The sequence below is a fragment of the Poecilia reticulata genome, linkage group LG10 (genome assembly GCF_000633615.1).
Source record: "Poecilia reticulata strain Guanapo linkage group LG10, Guppy_female_1.0+MT, whole genome shotgun sequence".
NCBI lineage: Eukaryota > Metazoa > Chordata > Actinopteri > Cyprinodontiformes > Poeciliidae > Poecilia > Poecilia reticulata.
The window spans coordinates 16,372,341-16,393,106 of record NC_024340.1 but is presented as its reverse complement, the minus strand read 5'-3'; the positions used below and the strand labels follow the sequence as shown (position 1 = coordinate 16,393,106).

General features: G+C 37.1%; 1 protein-coding gene across 2 annotated transcripts; it reads left to right on the top strand.

Moving 5' to 3' along the window:
• The first annotated feature begins 1,280 nt into the window (after positions 1-1,280).
• Positions 1,281-20,504, top strand: xpnpep2 (X-prolyl aminopeptidase (aminopeptidase P) 2, membrane-bound). 2 transcript variants are annotated; one of them, XM_008420648.2, is made up of 21 exons: positions 1,281-1,408; positions 2,246-2,307; positions 2,515-2,625; positions 2,723-2,786; positions 6,388-6,492; positions 7,795-7,881; positions 8,049-8,192; positions 9,573-9,674; positions 9,765-9,846; positions 10,749-10,950; positions 11,030-11,119; positions 11,206-11,315; positions 12,570-12,647; positions 13,994-14,065; positions 14,147-14,207; positions 14,987-15,056; positions 15,226-15,330; positions 16,980-17,039; positions 18,019-18,095; positions 18,176-18,265; positions 19,962-20,504. In XM_008420648.2, the coding sequence occupies exons 1-21, from the start codon at positions 1,360-1,362 to the stop codon at positions 20,157-20,159; spliced, it is 2,019 nt and encodes a 672-aa protein (XP_008418870.1). In that variant the 5' UTR covers positions 1,281-1,359; the 3' UTR covers positions 20,160-20,504. The 2 variants fall into 2 exon arrangements, with proteins under 2 accessions (XP_008418870.1, XP_008418872.1); XM_008420650.2 differs by lacking the exons at positions 1,281-1,408; positions 2,246-2,307; positions 2,515-2,625; positions 2,723-2,786 and adding an exon at positions 5,047-5,220.
• Positions 20,505-20,766: the final 262 nt, after the last annotated feature.

Sequence of the window (20,766 nt, the reverse complement as noted above, 5' to 3'; positions counted from 1 at the left end):
CCGGAAAAACTGTCTGGAGGAACTACCTTAGGAACTGTCTGGAAAAACTACCTGGAGGAACTGTCTGGAGGAAGTGCCTTAGGAACTGCCTGGAGGAACTGTCTGGAGGCCATCAGAGACTAAACTCTTAGTTTCTGACGGTTGCCATGGAGATTAAATTGTTTTTCAAACATGGATGAAATAATCAGAGCAAAGCTCCAGGTATGTTTTGATGAGAGAAGAACATTATTACATGATGTAAAGCCAAAACATATCAGTTTGGCATGATGAAACTTTAATAAAAAACATATTTTATACATATTTGTTAAAACTGTTATCATGTCGTGACGAGTCAGATAATCTGTGAAAATATCTTTCTCCTTCTGAGCTACCGTTGCTGTCTAAAGTAACGCACCGCCTGACCAAAACAACCAATCAGAGCTAGGAGCCTTATGTTCATACATACAGCCTGTACAGCCTTATGTATGAACATAAGGCTGTATGTATAATATGTATGTATAATAAGGCCTTATGTTCATGTATGGAGTATGTATATACGTACAGCCTTATGTTCATACATAAGGCTGTCAATCAACCTTATGTATGTATGTGTGCTGCTAAATGTGTTAATAGTGGAGAAGCAACTTACTGTTACAGAAAAACCCTTTATCTGTCTTCATCGATAGTCGTGCTCACTAACCTTAGAGTAGTGATTGACAGCGCTAAGCCCCGCCTCCTGGCTCTGATTGGTTGTTTCTAATTAGCACTGGGAGAATTCATGGAAGCTACATTTTTTTTAAATATAGTTTATCTGTCTCTTATTTTACTGTCACAACATAAAGAGATTCAACAAATAATAAAAAATATATTTTTTATTAAAGTTACAAGCTGCAGCTTTAAAGAGCATTGTAATTTATGAAAACACAACAAATGTACGTAAACTTCTTATTTTGAAGAAATTTAAAAATTCTCTCTCATTATATAGATAATTAACATAAAAATATATAATTTTGGTTCTCCTGCATGACCAAAAAGAAAACATTGTGTGTTTTCATACATGTAAACATGTAAAGGGAAAACATTTGGGAAACATTTGAACTGGATGATGATCGGTCACAGTGACACAGCACAGAGTTGTTCTATCCGCTCACTGCTTATGATTCCTACCAGGAAGGGCCACAGGCAGAGCAGATAGTGAGTGGTGGTGAGGAAGAGGAGGAGCAGGAGGAGGGAGAGAGAGGGCGGCTCTACACACACACACACATGCACACACGCACACACACACTCACAGTTGCTCACAACATCGCCCGGCGCTCCTCGTCACATAACCTGCATGCACATCAGGTCGGCCGGCAGTCTGAGAGCAGCGTGCAGCTGAAGATGCTTTCCTCTGCGTGGCTGTGGGCGGCTTCTGCGGTGGCACTGACCGGTAAAGAGTTTGTCTTCTATCCTGCTGCTGTAATGTTAGAGCGCCTGAAACAGGTTCACAGTTTCAGAAAAATGTTGAGTTGTCCTGCAGAATTGCAGTTTGATTTTCCTTGATCTGACTTTTTGTGCTCATGAATCTTCAGCTTTGACTCGTCTGCACAGATGCAAACCTCTACGCACCGCAAATCTGGAACAAACTTATAGAAAACTGCAGAACAGCTGAAACACTGAGTTTCCTTAAATCAACGCTAAGAATAGTTTTGTTGAGAGCTGCTTTTGAGCCACAATCAGTGGAGTATTTACTGATGTATTTGATGTGTATTGATGATTTTGATGATGAAATTCAACTAAATGTAATGTTTGTTTCTGGTTTCTCAATTGGCGACTTTTTATTTTGTGTTTTTATGATGTAAAGCACTCGTTGTTGCTGAAATCTGCTTGATTGATTGATAGGGATGCTTAAAAGACACAATTTAGCAGAGTAAGTTACATTTGTAACTTTTTCTGTCTTTTTTCTCCTTCTTCATGTTCTTGCATTTCATCTTTTCGAGCCGCTGCGTCTGAACAAATAGATAACTGAAAATGTGTTAGTTGCTTGCAGAATTGCACTTTGATTTCCATTTATTCTGACTTTTTGTGCCTGTAAATTTTCAGCTTTGACTCGTTATCTGCACAGAAACAAACCTCTCTGCAACACAAATCTGGAACAAACTTCCAGAAAACTGTAAAACAGCTGAAACACTGAGACTCTTTAAGTTGATGCTGATCTAATTGTTTGGAGCTGCTTTTGACTCATGATTTGTAATTTTCTTCTTGCTCTGTTTTCATGTACTTTCAGGCCATCTTTTCTGCGCCGCTGCATATGAACGAACCGAGAGGAACTGCTCTCTGACTCCACCGGTGAGACTCAGCAATAAACAATAAACTAGTTTTTCATAAAACCATCAGTAGTTACAACTTTGCCCTCAGTGGATTCACCCAGCGTTAATGATTACAGAGGATGATAGAGAAGGAGATAATTCAGCAGCTTGCTGGGTTTAATGACATGTGGAGGTTTCCTCCTTGCTTTGCGAGCGCCTCATCGTTCTTCCTGTCGGTTTGTTGCAGTATCTCCCCAGCACAGCAGTAAATACTTCTATCCAGCTGCAGGAGCTGCGAGCCCAAATGCTGCCCCTGAATGTCTCTGCCTACATCATTCCTGGCACTGATGCTCACCTGGTACATCTGCCGGCTGTCATAATTAATCCATCTGGGTTTAAAATCCTTGTTTGCATTTGTGTGGTTGTAATTTGCAGCTTGTTTTTTTTTCTGCCAGAGTGAATACATCGCCCCACGTGACGCCAGGATGGCCTTTATGACTGGTTTTACAGGCTCTGCAGGTACAATCCTCCTCCTCCTCCTCTTCTTCATCCTCCTCCACATCTGCTCTGCTTTCATCCCACATCCTCACCAACTGGTCGTTCATTTTGTTTTCAGTGCTTTCACCCGCTGTTTAATTGCGTCCTCTCATTCATGGTGACTGTCCTCGCAGAGCAACCTGACTGCTGATTTATCAGGCCCATAAGAGCAGCTGGTCATAGAAGAGGCTTTTACTAATTTGATATATATGGAAAGAAATGACAGTAAACCAGGACTGCAAGTAACGACTATTTTAGTAATCAATTAATCGATTATTTTGACAATTAATTGATTAATCAAATTAAAAAAATTGGCAAATTCTGCATATTTTTCCTACACATGCAAATAAATAACTAATTTGATTACTTTTTAAAATAAGAAAATAAACATTTTATTGCCTAAAATACGATAACAGCTTTGCTTTAGTGAATGCTCGATCATTTGTAGCAAAGGTTGCATCAACATCAACAACTTTCTGCTTCACATCAATACAGTGAAGGGCTGATCTGGTGATTGATTTTCATTTTAATTGATTAATAATTGGATAACAACAGATGCTTATTAAGATTTGTTAACCAGGTGAAGCTAAACTTGCCACTTCAGGTCTTCTGGGTAGGAGATATTTACAGACAGAGATGTTATTTTTTAACCTAAATGTAAAATGGAGATATTTTTGTACAGTTTTGGCTTAATTACTCCTCTGAATGTATGTTGTTAATTCAGTAAATTGCCTTTTTGAGTCTGTATAGTTACGTTAACCATTAATCAATTACTAAATCAGTTGGCGATTATTTAAATAATTGATTAATCGTGATTAATTAAATTAGTCGTATCAGGTCTACAGTAAATTGAGGTTTAAACCTGAACACGCCGCTGCAAAGCTGTACAAAAATGTGGGGGAAATGAGTTTATTTCGGCTGCTGGTACTGAATTAAATATGATCTCACCACTTTATTTGGTACATCTGTTCTGTTGCTTTTTATCACAAATTGCAGCCCGGTTGTTGGTGCCAGATGGGCTTGTTTGAATATGTCACAATCTGCTGATATAATACCAGCGTAATTTAAAGCACAATCATCCCTCAGACATACAGAAACATGCCTGAAACAAAGAAAATATCCGGTGAGAGGTGGTTATTTGGACCAAAAATGCCCTGTTGACATTAAATGTCAAAGGAGAATGAGCTGAAAGTTAGTTAGAAAGGAAACATGAGGCTCGTTGGAACTGCAGCTTGTAAAACCGTTGCCTGTTTTAATGGGCTTTGATTTTTGTTGCAGCAGTCAGATGGCAAAGTCAAAATTTGGCATAAACAACAAGCATGTTTTTATCTCTCCATGTGTCAATAAATCAGAATCAGGGTTTTTTTTAATGTTCTGGGGCTTCGAGTTCAATTGGGGTTCAAAATTACAACACATGTTACATTTTAAGCTGGTGCTGTTCGCAGAGTTGGGTGGTAACTAGTTACATTTAATCAATTACTTCTAGGAGTATTTTCACTGCCCTGAGCTCTTTACTTTTACTTGAGGAGTTTTATTATGAAGTATTTCTACTCTTACCTGAGTAAAATTTCTGGAATCTCCACTGAAAGAAAAACAAACATGTTTTAACCAAAAACTTACCAGACACAGACAAACACCTGCAGTTTTTGTCAGTTTCATAAGTTTTTTACTGAAAGAAACTGGAAATAAAATTATCTTGCTTGATTTTGTTATTTTTTTATTACTCATTTGAGTTGTTTTTATTTTTGTTTTAAAATATCAAAAATGTTCACATAATTTTAAATGGTTGATGTTTTGATCAAATACTTTTTTAGTCTTACTTGAGTAATTTCTTGGACAGACTTTTCACTCTTACTTGAGTAAAATAATGTTTAAGTAGTGCTACTCTTGCTTGAGTACAATTTTTGGGTTCTCCACCCACCTCTTGTGCTGTTTTCACCCAGCACCGTCAAACGACCCTGTTCCCCGCCTCACCTGTGATGGCGCTGCACCAAGAACGACTAAAGAAACAACACAAAACCTCAGAAGAAGGCACTGACCGCAACTTCCTTCTTCACGAAATATAAACTAAAAGTAGCGTCAGAATTTAGCAGTTGTAGGATTTCTATTTTGCCTTTGGAAGGAGACCAGAAGCTGGTTCTCCTTCTATCTAGCGCGTTTGTTCTGGCTGTATTTACCCAGAATGCCCTGCGTTGTAGTCAACTTCCCGCTTCTGAGCGATCTACGGTCCGTTTGGCGTTTCACCACAAGTTCAGAGTTCAGCTTCTGGTGAAACAGGGGATTTGAGTTGTGGATTTACGATAATCAATTCTGCAACAACTTAGTGAAGTTGTCATGTCAACTCGGACAAATGTTTCCAACATTTTCTAAAAGATTTAATGCAGTGAAGACAAACTGAGGATCCAACTTGGTACTAGTAAGTTCTACTTTATGAAGTTGGAAAATGAATGCTATACTTCATTTCTATGTTTTTCAGGCACATATTTAAAAAGTCATATTTTGTTTAGAGTTTTTCTATGAGCTTTGACTGTTTTTTTCAGCCATTTCCAATTAGTTTCTTCCAACCATTTCCAATTAGTTTCTTTCCTAAGCCGTGTAAAATTCATCAATACGGCATAAAAAAGTAATTTAACCACTGTCATCTCTGCACATCAATTTAGACTTGCCGCCTGTTACAAAGACAGTTTCCCATTTCTTTTGCTAATCCCTTGCAAAATCCCAAAGATGGCACAGTTTAAAGAAAACCTATTATGTAAAATTCATATTTTGCATGTTTTTATGCTGCTGCTTATAAAAACAGCTCAAAGGTTTAAAAACACCACCCAGCTGTTTTTGGCAGTAGGTGAATGTTTTTGGTATCTAGAAAACAAGCTGTTTCAAAAGCCTCCCCATTGTTGAGTCATAATCAGTGGGCGCTGCGTCGTTACAACCCAAGCTGAGTTCCAACACATTTCCTGCGGCTACAGGAAAACAATGGCTACAGGAAAAAACAAGAGTTTTGTTGTTGACTTACCATTCAGAAACCACTTGCTGCATTATTGTTGGTTGTGCAGGAGGCTTTACTGATGCTTTTCAAAGATATATGGTTGTATAATTGCACATCTGTTTGCAGGCATATTCATACGCGAGTGTAAATGTTGAATTATGGGCGTGGCCAGCCGCTGCTAATTTGGATTTAAAGTGGCAGAGGCCCTAAAACAGCTCAAAATAGTCAGAACTGACCAAACTAAAATCTCATTATTTAGGAATCATTTTGTCCAAAAAATGTGACGTGTTGTGATGCCCATAGGCCTATCATAACCCGTTCAAGGAGGCATCATATGTCACCTCTAAAGGCCAGAAAATTGCAGGCCGAACAGTTCAAGTATCTTGATGTCGTGTTTGACACAAAAGTGAACCGTCTTGAAGAATTTTGGATGTATGGAGGGATAATTAATACTTCAAGAATATCTGGGACCTGGTAACTTACATTGAAAGAGCTTAACGATAGTTTTTCACATACAGTGTAAAGCTGATATTTATAGTTTTAGGTAATCAGACACTGACCACCTCATAGTGCAGCTGTTGCCCCTCTTTTTTCCAGGCACTGCCGTCGTCACTCAGACCAAGGCGGCTCTGTGGACAGACAGCCGCTACTGGGTCCAAGCTGAGAGACAGATGGACTGCAACTGGGAGCTGCAGAAAGACGGTATGGGTGACTGTACCGCGCCTCGCTGTCATGGCAGCGCTGCACACATGCATTTCTTTTAAATTGTTGTGGTGTGTTTTTTAAACAAAACTAAAAGTCCTAGATGTTATTAAACATTTGCTGGAAACTTAAATTTGACAATTAGACAACTCATGAACAACATATTCCAGAGCTGGGAGATAGAAACAAAGTCACTGAAGACTTTGATTTTGTGTGAAAAAGAAAAAGAAAATTATAATTTTTTATGTTTTTAAAAACTAACCAGAAAGTCTCAGTAAACTGAGTTTGTAGAAAGTGGTGAAATTGTAATGCAGGAATTATTAGCATTGCTAATTAGCACAACTAATAGCTTGTTAGTAGCCTGTTAGCATTGTTAATTGTTTTTTAAACTTATTACTAGCATTACTAATGACTAATTACTGTATGCTAGAAGATAACTACCATTATCTACAAGCTAGTCCTCATTTGTGCTACTCATTAGCCTTTGTGCTAATGAGTAGCATTAACATAAAGCAGTTGTAACTATTAATAGTTACCATTCATGCTAATGCGCAAATAGCTGTACTAATATGCACCAATTTTGCTAACAACTAGTTGCCATTGCTAACAACTAGCTGCAGCACATTGCTCATTGAAATAAAAAAAATTACAGAATTATGGTGAAAAAACTTAATTCACGCAGAATATTTGACACACTTATAGAAATGTATCGGATACTTTGTGAAAAAGTATCCAGACATCCACTCTAACGCTCCTTCGACTCGTGTATGGAACACCAAGAAGGCCAATACCATCTTACATTTACAAACTTAAAGAGTTTGTAAATTAACCATTCTTCCAGCCAATCATAGACAGATTTTATTCCTCCAAATTGAGTATTTCTTGGATGAGAAACAACTAATAAATACCAGTAGATCAATATAGTGTACCAATGTGGCAGAAATTCAAAACAAAATGATAGAATTTAAGAAAAACGCAAGGGAACATAATACATTTTAATTTTATAGTGTGAGAATGTGAGAATTTTATAGTGTAAGCATTTTTGTTATGCTTACAAAAATGCTTACTTTGTGCAGTCCAGTTAATATTTCTACATTAATTTCTACATATTAGTTATACATATATGTACATTGAAGAAAGAAAGTTAATTTTTTAGTCCTTATCAAGCTGAAAGTGGTGATTTGATTTACTTTAAGACTAATCTGCAGAATTTCATTTAATGATGACTCTTTGCCATACACTGCATTAGTTTTTGTCCATATTTTGTGATGGCAGTGATAAATGTTTGCTTGGTTGTTGCAGTTTCCGTCATCAGTGTGGCGGAGTGGCTCATCTCAGAGGTACCAGCAGGAGGCAACATCGGTTTTGACCCCTTCCTCTTCTCCCTCAGTGAGTTTTCACCCTATTTACCTCAGCTGTTAGTCCGTTTTAACAGCAATAAAGCACCAAATAGATGGAAAATATTGAAAGGGACCCCAGACCAGACGCCATCCGGACTGTTTACTTGAGATTGATTCTGTTTAATGGCCGTTTTTTCCTGTAATTTGCTCCATTAGAGACACAGGAGAACTACGCCATGAGTCTGGAGTCCAGCAATCGAATCCTAAAGTCCATTCCTGTCAACCTGGTCGACCAGGTGTGGAAAGACAGACCTCAAGCCCCAGCAGACAGCCTCACCCGTCTGCCTGATAGAGTCATACGTAAGTCTTCAAACAGCCATAAAGTCTGTGTTTGTGTTTCTACGGTTGGCTGGCAGATCGAACACTAACTCAGAAGGACTGGAGAAGCCAGGAAGTTGTCTCAGTGTTGGTCTTATTAGGCTTTATGGCTGCAGATTAGAAAAATGGACCAAATGGAGGGCACCATAAACCTAATGGTCTGTACATTTAACTGGAACAATCATTCTTTGCATGGCTTTAAGAGCACGCACAGAATGATGCATGCTCTTCCTTATCCTGACAGTCGGGATAAGGTGGCTCTTATATTCTTGGCAGACTGGATAGAGTCCATTAAGTGATGAAGAACAAGAAGATGACTTGAATGTCAAACAAGCAGGGAGGAACAAAAACACACAAATGTGTTTTTGTTCTCAGAAGATAAACTGCATTTACAGGAAAATGTATTTAGATTGATTAAATTAAAAACCGTTAACCCAACTGAGCCAGTTTTCTTCATCTTTAGCAGTGTTTTCTTTTTCCAAAACTTTATTTAGTTTTTAACAAATGGTAAAATCATGAAACTACTATGATATTATACAGATAAAAGAAACTGTATAACAAAAGCATGTACTCAAAAAGCAGAAAAGCAGCCTCCACTAACAGTAAGGTAACATAAAGAGCAAAACAACCCACCAATTTTCAAATAAAATTATTTATACATTTTTGACAGCAACAGAAAAAAGGGAGGGAGGGAGGGAGGGCGATTTGTCAGTTACTGGTTGCTATGGTAACCACCAACTGTCAAGAGCAACCTGGCAAAAGTTAATACACAAATTCACTTAAGAATAGAGAAAAATATAAGTAAGCAAGTAAATAATAATTTCAGCTAAATTGCTATAGAGTGAATGTTGGTTGTAGTGTTTAACACAAGTGTGTGTAAATTACTCAGGAGACGTGAAGTAAAGTCCTGATTTTCTCAAGTTTCAGAAAGTAAAGAATCCCTGAGCAGATTGGGGTTGAGATTATTTTAGTTATCATTTGACACAGAATGAATCATACATACTGATTCAAGGTTTTCACATTTTCATTATATTTCAGTGGGATTACCTGAAAATATCACCTGAAATGCATTTACAGCTGTATGTCTTATGTTGGATTTGTCTACCAGCTGTAGAGAGTTTCACTTTTCAAAACTCAATAAAACTCTTTTTTTTCGTTCATTAATTTTAAGTATTACCAAAGATTCTTGGTTTGATTTAAGTTTAGACTTTGACTGGTCCAATTTCAAGGTGTTAAGTTACAAAGTCAAATTTCTTTTAAGTCATATAACAACTGAAGGTAACATAGTAACTTGATTGTGGTATAAAATGGCTGAAAAACACGTATTACTGTCCCTTTAATGTAAAATGTTTGGTCTCTCAGAAAGGACGTGGCAGGATAAGGTGGAGCAGATACGGAGTCTGATGGGGACCAATCCATACCAACCCACAGCTCTTCTGCTCTCAGCTCTGGATGAAACAGCATGTGAGCAAAAACTGGTGCTTTTTTAAACTCATAAATCATAATAACAGAAAGAAATCAAAGTCAGTGATGATGTTCGTTTTTGTTTTTCAGGGCTCTTTAATTTACGTGGAACCGACATTCCCTACAATCCTTTCTTCTACTCCTACACACTTCTAACTTTAGATGAGATCTGGTCAGTCACTCACTGTTTATATCTATTTTTTGAACAACTAATTATTTATAGACACGTTGCAGCGTGATGTCATGAGATCCCCAGCTTCCTGCAATAGGCCATGACTAGCATTGGTTTTAGCTGTCGAGTTATCAACATAACACACTAAATCTTAAATATACGCCTGATATATAAAAGTAAAGGGGACGCAGTGCTTTGCTACTAGTTGCTGACACTGTCACAGCTAAATAAAGCTTTAATTAAAAATAGCATGGGAGAGGGAAGTAACTCAGTTATGCTAACATGTAGATGTGCTGCAGGATTCAGTGTTTTGGTTAAAAAAAAAAAAAAAAAAAAAAAAGGCGACCTAAACACCAACTCTGACATCAGTAGATTGAGTTTAAAGTAGCTAATCAGTCACAGCTGTGTTACGTTAGCTATAGCAGAGGTAGCTAATCTACCACAGCGATCACTTATCAATCATCACAAAATACACATCAAGACTAAAAACACAAAACTGTACCAGACTGAATGTTCTGTTCTTTATGTAGGAAATGTTTGACTGTTTTTTGGTGTTGAATCCTGACACATTAGCGGCATTGTTGTTAGTTACCATGGCAACGAGTCGACAGTTGGTTTTGAGTTGTTCTTTAGCGGTTTTTCTGCGTTATTTTTCCCTTTCCTGTGGCGCACTGCACTAAATGAATAATACCAACGTCTCCAGGTCTCATTTAGTTAACTGAGTTGTTTTTCCGCAGCATCGCGGCTTCGGATGGCATAGAGTCACCTTTATGCCCTACAGCATTGTGTGCAATAATGAAATTTCTGCATTTAAACAATAACATGCATATTTTTCAAGTATTCCAAGACAGACCCAACAAAACAGTGTGCATACGAGCATGTTGCTGTTTGTCCTCCTGCAGGCTGTTTGTCCACACAAACAGAGTGACTGAGGAGCTGAAGGCGTACCTGAGCGCGTCCTGTACCGGGTCACTCTGCGTGCAGCTGAAGAGTTATGACTCTGTTCGTCAGAATCTGACGGCCTACGTCGCTCAGTCCGACGTTAAAGTGTGGATTGGCACAGAATACACAAACTACGCTCTTTATGAGCTCATAACACCTCAGGTATGCAGATCATTTCAAAAGGTTCTGCTCATTTGAAGGAAATGTTTTATATTAATGACTGTTTGTTTGTCTAATATAGGAGAAACTAATTACATCCTCCTATTCTCCTGTGTTGACAACTAAAGCTGTGAAAGACGAGACTGAGGAACGAATACTGAGGGAAGCTCATGTACGTCCCAAATGCAGACAGATTCATATTTACCACCTGAAAAAAACAAACCCAAACTTTTACTTTTATCTTTTAACTTTGTTCAGGTGAGAGATGCGGTTGCTGTCATCCAGCTGCTGATGTGGCTGGAAAAGGTCGTCCCAGCAGGGAACGTGACCGAGCTGAGAGCTGCAGAATATGTAAACCACTGTCGCAGGTGAGTCAACAAACTGAGTTACAACCAGATGTTTACAGAAGAAGAGTCTTAGCTTAAACCAACGTAAACTTTTCAATTACGTTCAGTTTATTATATAGCTCCAATCCACAGCAAATGTTATCTTTATTCACTTTACACAAAGATGTTTCAATTTAAAGAAGAACTATTATGGAAAGTTTGCGTTTAGCTCTTTTGTGTACTTCCATTTAAGTCTGAAGTGCTTCTCAAAACAGCCCAACAGCTTCAAACATCACCCAGTTCTTGTTTTTTGGTGTCTGGAAAATGAGCTATAAGATAGTTAAGTCACATTTTATGCAACCACAGTGATGCTCCAGTATGTTTGGTCAACTGGTTTTACGCGTTGTACAATGGCTGCTGGGAAAAAAAAGTGTTTTGTTTTTGACTTATCACCCAGAAACCAATTACTCCATTGTTGTTGGCTGTGCAGGAGGCTCCACTTCTGCTCTTCAAAGATGTACGGCTGTATAATTGCGCATCTGTTTGCAGCCATTTTCACCTGAGTGTAAACGTTGAGTTGGCCAGCAGCTGATTATTTAAATTTAAACAAGAAGCCCTAAAACATCTTTCTGAAAGAAAATCAATAGAACAGATGAAAATCTCATTATCTAAGAATGATTTTGTGCAAATATGTAATGAACATATTTTGTATCGCCCTTAGATTTATCCTAATCTTTTCAAGGAAACATAATAGGTCTCCTTTTAATCACACAGACATCCATATTAATCCTATCAATCATTAGTACTTTCTATCTTCATAAAAGCATCACAGCCAAACTGAATGCCAGATTATATGTAGTTTATATGGAGATGAAAATAATAATTAGATAAAACATAAAGCTAACAGTTGAAATAACAGCAAATAATACAAGCTGGAGAGTAGCAGGAGAAGAAAGGAAGTGAGTAAAAGTGGTCAGTTTGTCCTTTAGCTCACAGAATGAGGCCTGATGGAGGTTTAATCAGGATTTCCATAATTATTTCCTTTTGCTAAATAACAAAATATTGTATATGAAAAGCTTTCTCATTATTCTGTGATTTAACAAAGCTGAAATAAAATGTTTCTAACCAAAACAGAAAAGTTCAGTCTGATTTAATGTCAAACAGAAAAGAAGGAAGTATTCTTACATGTTAGTATATATAAACGCCTTGTTTGAACTGTGAATCCACAACTTTAATCTGCAGTATTAATAAAGTATTCATAAAACTTTGGAGTCACAGCTGATATAAACGTTGCAGCAAACAGAAGGACAACCGAGGCCCGAGCTTTGAGACGATCTCTGCAAGCGGACCGAACGCTGCTCTGGCCCACTACAGGTGAGACAAACTCACGTCTTCTGTTTTAACGAGGCCCTTCTTCTTAAAATGCTCAAAGTTTTTATAACGAGACGGTTTTGAATGTCAAAAAACTATTTATCTTTTAAATAGGGAGAAAACATTAAAAACTTGCAGTGGCGATTTATTTTCTGATACGTAGCAATATCACCCTCAAAACACTTAAATATAAGTCAAGGAATAGTTGATTAATCAGGGAAAAAACATTCAGCATATTTTTCATTGAACCTCTTTTAGCAGCCCTCAGCATCTACAACAACTATTTGAATAATTTAAATTAATATAAGTAACAACATATATTGAATACAGTATTAGAAATACACTAAAATATGCAAATAAATATTCAATTCCCTTTTAAATAAGAACAAATAAACATTTTAGTTAGTAAAATTCAATAAAATAGCATTGTTTTAGTGAATGATTGATCGTTTGTAGCACGGGATGCATCTACAATGATTTATATAAGTAACAAAATCAGGCAAAATAAAATTTTCCCTAATCAGTTTCTTTTAATATAAAATTATAAAACTTAAACTAAAACTGCAGGTCTGTGTCTGTCTGGTGAATTTCTGGTTAAAACATGTTTGTTTTTCCTTCAGTGGGTAGAAAATCCAGACATTTTACTCAAGTAAGAATAGAAATACTTCATAATAAAGTTACTCAAGTAAAAGTACAACTTAGTAAAAATACTCCTAAAAGTTTTTTTTTTCAAAAACGTTACTCAAGTAAATGTAACTAATTTCTACTCAGCTCTGTTAATGCTGCTCTGACTGTGTTGATGTTTCACCAAATAGGATGTTGCTTTTTTTTTTTTTTGTAAATATGTAAATCCTTTTCCTTCAACTTCACAAATATGGACTACTGTCACATAAATACTACTAAAATATATTTCCAGTTTGTGGTTACAGTGTGACAAAAAGGGGAAAATATGCAGCTGGTCATATGAGAACCTCTTACAGTTTTTAGTTGACGACTGATTTCACACTTTACATTGTTTAACTTCACCATGTTCAGCTTGTCTCAGTAATAAAGTCAAACATTTCGTCTGGCAGCTAAATTTACCTTTTCTGTTAAACCACCTGAAAGTATAACGGACAAACAACCAACTGCTCTGATGTCAAAAAACAATTAAAAAGAAAAATTCTTCGTTTATAAACGTTTTCAGAACTCAATGCGAGTGTGAATGCGTAGGAGTTTCTAGAGAAAACAACGATGGGGATGTGTTTTCCTTTCTTATTAAAAGCCGTTTTTAACAACATTTCTATAGTATTTTAACAGTGTAAACAGTTGTATATTTCAGCGGTATCAGTTCCAGTTTTGTCTTTCAGCCCGTCAGAAGGAACCAGCAGGAGGCTGACAGTTGAGGAGATGTTCTTGGTTGACTCCGGCGGTCAGTATCTGTGAGTAAATCTGCTCTCCTCCAGTTTCACTTCACGTCTCGTGAGCAGAAAATGAGTCACGGCGTTTCTCACTACTCTCAGAGACGGGACCACTGACATCACCCGCACGGTTCACTGGGGGACGCCCACAGACATGCAGAAGGTGACATTTACATTAAATAGCCTCTTATTGCACTCAAAAAAATTAATCATTGACTTAACATATTTTTTCTTTTCAATGAGTTCCATGTTACTCTACAAAATGAAGATTAGATACTCATTTCATTTGCATAGCTGACTTAATTTAATTATGTACACTGCAAAAACACAAAGTCTTACCAAGTATTTTTATCTAGATTCAAGTGCACTTGAAATAATACAAAAGTAACTTATAAGTAACTTTTTGGCAAGATATAGGAGCTTATTTAAGTAAATAAATATTTAATATTGATGACAAAGTACTATTTCCACTAGTAGATTATTTCACTTATAACAAGACATTCTTCCCTTTTTATAAGTGAACCAATCTGGCAATGGAACTGGTACTTTTAAACCAATATTAAAGAGTTATTGACTTAAATATGCTCCTATATATTGTTAAAAAGTTACTTATAAGTTATACTTGTCTTCAAGTTAACTAAGCTGTTTGCATTAGAAACTATAATTACTTAGTAAGATTTTGTGTTTTTGCAGAGAAGCTAACTGAACTAGCGATACGTTTTGTCAGCTTGCTGTAGTATGCGTACATTCAGTGAACTTATTTAGCATTTTTCACTCATAATGTACAAATTATGTCACTCTGACAACTAAAAATTTAAATTCAACTCATTTTTCTCTAGTTAACTAAATTCAAATTTGTCAACAGTTTCCACTCAAATGAATAAAGTAGGTCAAGTGTCATTTTTTTGTCTTTGTCTTTGAAACGTGTTTTTCTTCTGACAGGAGGCGTTCACTCGAGTTCTCATGGGAAACATTGAAATATCTCAAACTGTTTTTCCATCAGGGACAAGCGGTGAGTGTGAAACTCTGGATTTGCTCTTCCCCATCCCTGAAATGCGTTTTTATGTCGCCACTAGAGAGCTCTCTTCCTCCATCCACATCATGTTGAGAAGATTGCAGTCCTGCTTCCGCAGCAGGATGTTTGCTTTCTGCTCTGTAAGAGGCCTCTTGTGTCTCGACAGGGGTGCGCATAGAGATGCTGGGGCGCCGGGCTCTGTGGGAGGTGGGCCTGAACTACGGCCACGGCACCGGTCATGGAGTGGGAAACTACTTTGGAGTTCATGAGTGTAAGGTTTTCATTTAGATTTTTAAAGGTGACCTGTTATGCTTCCTTGAACAGGTTTGGTCTAAAGTCAATACAAAACACTTTCATACATTTTTTGCATAAAATCATCCTTATAATTCATTCTGATAATGAGGGTTTAGTTTTCTCAGTTCTGCTTATTTTGATCTCCTTTCATAAGGAGCTGCGTTTGGGCGTCCTGTCGCTTTAAATCCAAACAAGCTGCTGGTTGCCACGCCGCCCGACTAAACGTTTGTGAAAATGACTTCAAACAGATGTGCTGTTATACAGCCGTACATCTTTGAAAATCAGAAGTGGAGCCTCCTGTACAACCAACTGTAATACAGACCACTACAAGAGATATTTCCTGCCAACAGCCATCACTGCCTAAACTAACTGTTTGAAGACTTTGAATTAATGAGTTACAACAACAATTATTTTCCCTTTTGGATAAATAAAGTATTTTTGAATTTTACTTGAATTGAACAAAAATTCCAAAAGTGGTTTCTGGATGTAAGCCAACAATAAAACTCTTGTTTTCTTGTTGACTTACATTACACAGGGCATACAGTGATAGAACCAGCTGAAACATGCTGGGGTTCAGCTCGTGTTGCTAGGTAACTGGGCTGGGCTGGGCTGTGGTTGCTAGGTAACGGTGCAGTGTGGAATACGGCTTAACATTTGGAAGGTTTTTGAAACTGCTCGTTTTCCAAACACTGAAAACATTAACTTACTGCCTCAAAAAGGCAACAGGTTAATACGTTTTCTTTTTTTATCCCCTGGCCTGTTTTTAAAAGCTGTAGAAACCCAAATGGAAGCACAAAAACATCTGAATAGGTTCCCTTTAAATACTTGCTGCCACAGAGAAACAGAAACGCTAATATATATTCAAATAAATCTAATTTGATTACTAAATCTCAGAGAGTTTGCATTAAGTTGAGTAGCTGGGGGTTTAGTTTAGCCTTACAAAACCTGGCAAACAACATGCATGTGAACAAACATTTCATTTTGCAATTCAACCACTTGTGATGTGGTTTACATCATCGATGCCCACAGCAGCTGAAGCAAATACGCCACAGTGTGACGGTAACAAAGGAGAACATTAAAGCGCTGTCACAAAGTATTTACCTCCCCTACCCCAGACATTTCCTCTGCTTTTGCTTCATTTGTTCCTGGTAAATATTTTAGATAATTATATAAATTATATTATAATACAAAGATAACCAGAGTAAATAAAAATTTAGAAGTCTTAGGTGAAAAAAGCTATTTAATCCAACTTGGTTCTATGTGAAAAAAATGCTGAGAAATGCATAAAATGTAGAGATGATTATTCTGTCACAGACAGAGTGGAGAAAAACTAAGCAGCTGTCCTGTTTGTTTCTCTAACTAAACTAAGAAAACCCTAAAACTGCTCCAAGCAGAGCCTTTTCAGAAGGAGTGATGATTTTTCTGCCCTATTTCAGTCACTCCTTAAAGAAACAATTTATTCAGACTGCAGGAAAATATACCAGGATGTTAAAAAAAGTAATATTCAGGTTCTATTAAGGAAACAGAATGACAATGTTGTCACACCAGATGTGTTTGCAGGTTTGCTTTTGCTTTTTTTCTTGCCTTATTTGTAATATTTTATGTTTTATTCCGACGTGTTTCCAGGGCCGGTTGGATTTCAGAGCAACAACATTCCCTTCAAAGCTGGCATGTTCACGTCTATTGGTGAGCTCTTTGTAAATTCATCAACCTCTCAGGATAAATCAGTTTGTTTGTGGACACCAGTGAACTTAACTAAAATCACTTCATAAAGTATAAACATGTCTGAAACTAGGGAGGTTCAAGGAACATTTTATTACCAAAGATAATCTGATTACATGCAAAACTAGATGGCTGATGAAGGAACGACTTAGCATGTACACTGCAAAAACACAAAATCTTACAAAGTATGACTGTCTGGTTTTTATTGCAAATATGTTTAAACACTGGAAATAAGACAAACCCAACATAAGTAACTTTTCAGCAAGAAATTACAGCTTATTTTTAGTCAATAATTTCTTAACAATTGTGAAAATAGTATCGTGTCCATGGCAGATAATTTAACTTACAACGTGGAAAATGTATTGTTATAAGTGAAATAATCTGCTAATCAATATTAATCAATATAGTACTTTTTAATAAATATCAAGGAGTAATTTACTTAAGAAAAGCTGCTACACTGTAAAAACACAAAATCTTACCAACTAAATTTGTTCTAATTTCTAGTTCAAAAATCTTAGTTTACTTAAAATAAGACAAAACTAATCTAAAAGTGACTTTTTAGCAAGGTATAGGAGCTTTTTTTAAGTAAATAATTCCTTAATATTTATTTAAAAAGCACTAGTTCCACCAGAAGATTAATATACTTAGTAACAAGATATTTTTTTGAAGTTGTAAGTTAAATAATCTGCCAGTGGAAGTAGTGCTTTTTCATGAATATTAAGGAATTAATGACATAAAATAATCTCCTGTTTCTTGCTGAAATGTTATTTGGACTTATTTCAAGTGTTGTAAGATATTTGCACTAGAAACTAAACAAAAATTAGTTGGTAATATTTTGTGCTTTTGCAGAGTGGCTAAAATGCAAAGCCAGAAAATACCTCTAAGTGATTAAACACTTTTTTATATGTATATAAATCTATTTCTGTTTCCCTTTTGGTTGCAGAACCTGGATATTACAAGGAAAATGACTTTGGTATTCGGATTGAAGACATCGCTGTGACCGTTCCGGTTCATACGAAGGTAGAGAGCAAACAGAAAGCATCATTGGTAAAATGTTTCTCACAGTAACTTTACCACTAATGCACCTTTCTGTCTCTCAGTTTGGGCACAACTTCCTGACATTTGACACTGTGTCTCTGGTCCCATACGACAGAAAACTCATCGACACTTCACTCCTCAGTGCAAAACAGGTGAGGAATCTTTTGCAGAAGCGATCTCTCAATTACAAAACACCAGGCAGATGCAGATTCATGAACTATAACGTGCTGCCAGCAGTTTCCTGTTTTAATTTGTAAATACCTCTGGGACATTCGATAGTGTGACACAGACCCTGTCTTCCCCCTTCCTGCAACATTGGCTCTTGCTTCCTCCTAAAATCCCCTCTCACTCTTGTGGTTGAAGCGTCTCTGCAGCTCTGAGATCAAAACAACGCAAAAGAAAACAAAACCACGTGTGAAGAAAACTTCTGTGTTTGTGTTTCTTTTTTTTAAGATATTTTAATGTATTGTTTTAACTGATATATGTTCTTACAGAAATATCAGGTATCTTAAATCCCATCTTTTAGTATTTGTTAAATGTATTTTTAAACTGTTTTAGTTTTTTTTTAATCACAAGTAGTAATAAATAAATCATAACGGCGAATTAGTGCTTTTAAATATTTCAGCATACCCAATGAAAAATTCACTTTGTAACTTCACTCTCCATTCAGTGCCACGATTAGATCAAACATGTCAAATTTTTAACTCAAATAGAGAGAGAGAAGTCTTCAATTGGGGCTGTGATGAGTAGTGAAGAGTCGGGAGTATCTTACCTGCAGTATGACCGTAGTTTGAGTTCAGGGGTGTCCAAAGTGTGGCCCTCTTTAATTGAACTCTAGTTTGTTTTCTTAGAAAGTCTGGTTCATTAGGGGAGATATGAATGTGCCTTCAAACTCCAATTCGGACCAAAAAAGCGAATCCTGCTCTGCCTACAAATCTAGGTCTCAGTTTGTTTAACGGAGCAGTATTATGTAAAACCAACTTTTTTAGCTTCATATCATGTTACAATGTTATTCCTTCATCAAAAATATGCCTGAGTATATTTTTATTCTTTTATGAATGTTTGGGAAATCCTTCAATCTACATGTCAACCATTCAGCTCAGCAAAATGCCTGGTTGGACTAAGCTCCGCCTTCAAGACGGGTTAAGCTCAAGGTTCTGCGCTTCCGTCTCACAGAGGAGCCCTGCCCCACTCAGCTCCTTCAGACTAGCCAGCAGCAATTAGCAAATATCTGATGGAACTGCACATCTGCTGAGCGACTTCTCGGTGAAATGCTGGTAAAAATGTGATGACTTCCTGAAGGTGGAGTTTCAGAAAGAGCAGGAGTTTTTAAAGAGACAGGCCCAATTTCAGAGGCTTCATTGTGCTATAATGGCACTATGTACCTGGGAAATTAAAAAAGTGAACTCTTGTGCAGCTTGAATACACATGTAAATGCCAATTGGACCAGAGCAGAGCAGTGCATTCTGGGTAAATACAACCAAAACAAACTCAAGAGTCTAGTGCTAGCGGGAGAAATGTCTCTTGGTCTTTTACCAAAGATAAGAGAAACCCTATAACCGCTAAAATCCAACGCCGTTCCATTTTTGTTTACATTTTGTGAAGAAGGAAGTTTCACTCAGTGTCTTCTTCAGAGGCTGTCATGTTGTTTCCTTCAGTAGTTTTTGGTGCAGCGCCACCACAGGTGAGGAGGGGAACTGGTTTTTCAAAAGATTTGGTGCAGTGCAGTGTGAAAGCAAACTGCACCAGCTGAAAATTTAACAGTTTTGGTTCCAATCAAACCGAGTCCACAGGACTATCAGGGGTGGAAACACCTCTAATAATATATGTGTGTATTTCCATCTCCAGCTGCAGTGGCTGAATAATTACTATGAGATGATTCGTCGGCTGGTGGGCCCGGAGCTGGACAAGCAGGGGCTGCAGGAGGAGAAGGACTGGATGCTGAGAAACACCCAGCCTTTCACCGAGGCTGGATCCTCCGCCTCCGTCTGTTCCTCCTCCCTGACGCTCATCGCTCTGGTTTTCGCCCTGCTCCACATCATCTGAGCGTCTCCTCCCACCGCACTCCTCAGCAGACTTGCACTCAAAAGTTACCCCTATGCAGTCTCTACAGAGCAGCTACACCAGGTTGACAGATGCACAGAAATGTGTAATTTTTTTAATTTAAAATTGTAAGATATATTTAATAATTTAAAATATGTCAGCAAATATATGATTTTTTTGTGTTTTTTAATATTTAAAATTATATTTTGTGATTTTTTTTTTCTTTTTTGATGTTATAGTTTGAGGTTTTAAACTGTGCATTTGTATGACCAGCTAATATAATGGTTGGACTAAGCTCCGTCTTTATTAAAATGTATATTTTAATAAAGTGTCACACTTTGAAACAACGATGACTGATAAAGTTGTTGCTGATTGTTTAACCAGTACATAGTTATCATGTGACGTTACTTTGAAACTGACAGCCATCTTAGCAGGCAGTTGCTATGGAGTTGCTATGACAACAACAAAGCCTAGTTTAGAACTACATCTAGCTTTGTTTCTATCTAACTTATAAATAATATAAGTACATCACAACTATTAATCGATTACAATTTTTGAGTACTCTACCCACCTCTTTGTAATACTATGATAAATGTAGTGCTTACTGCCG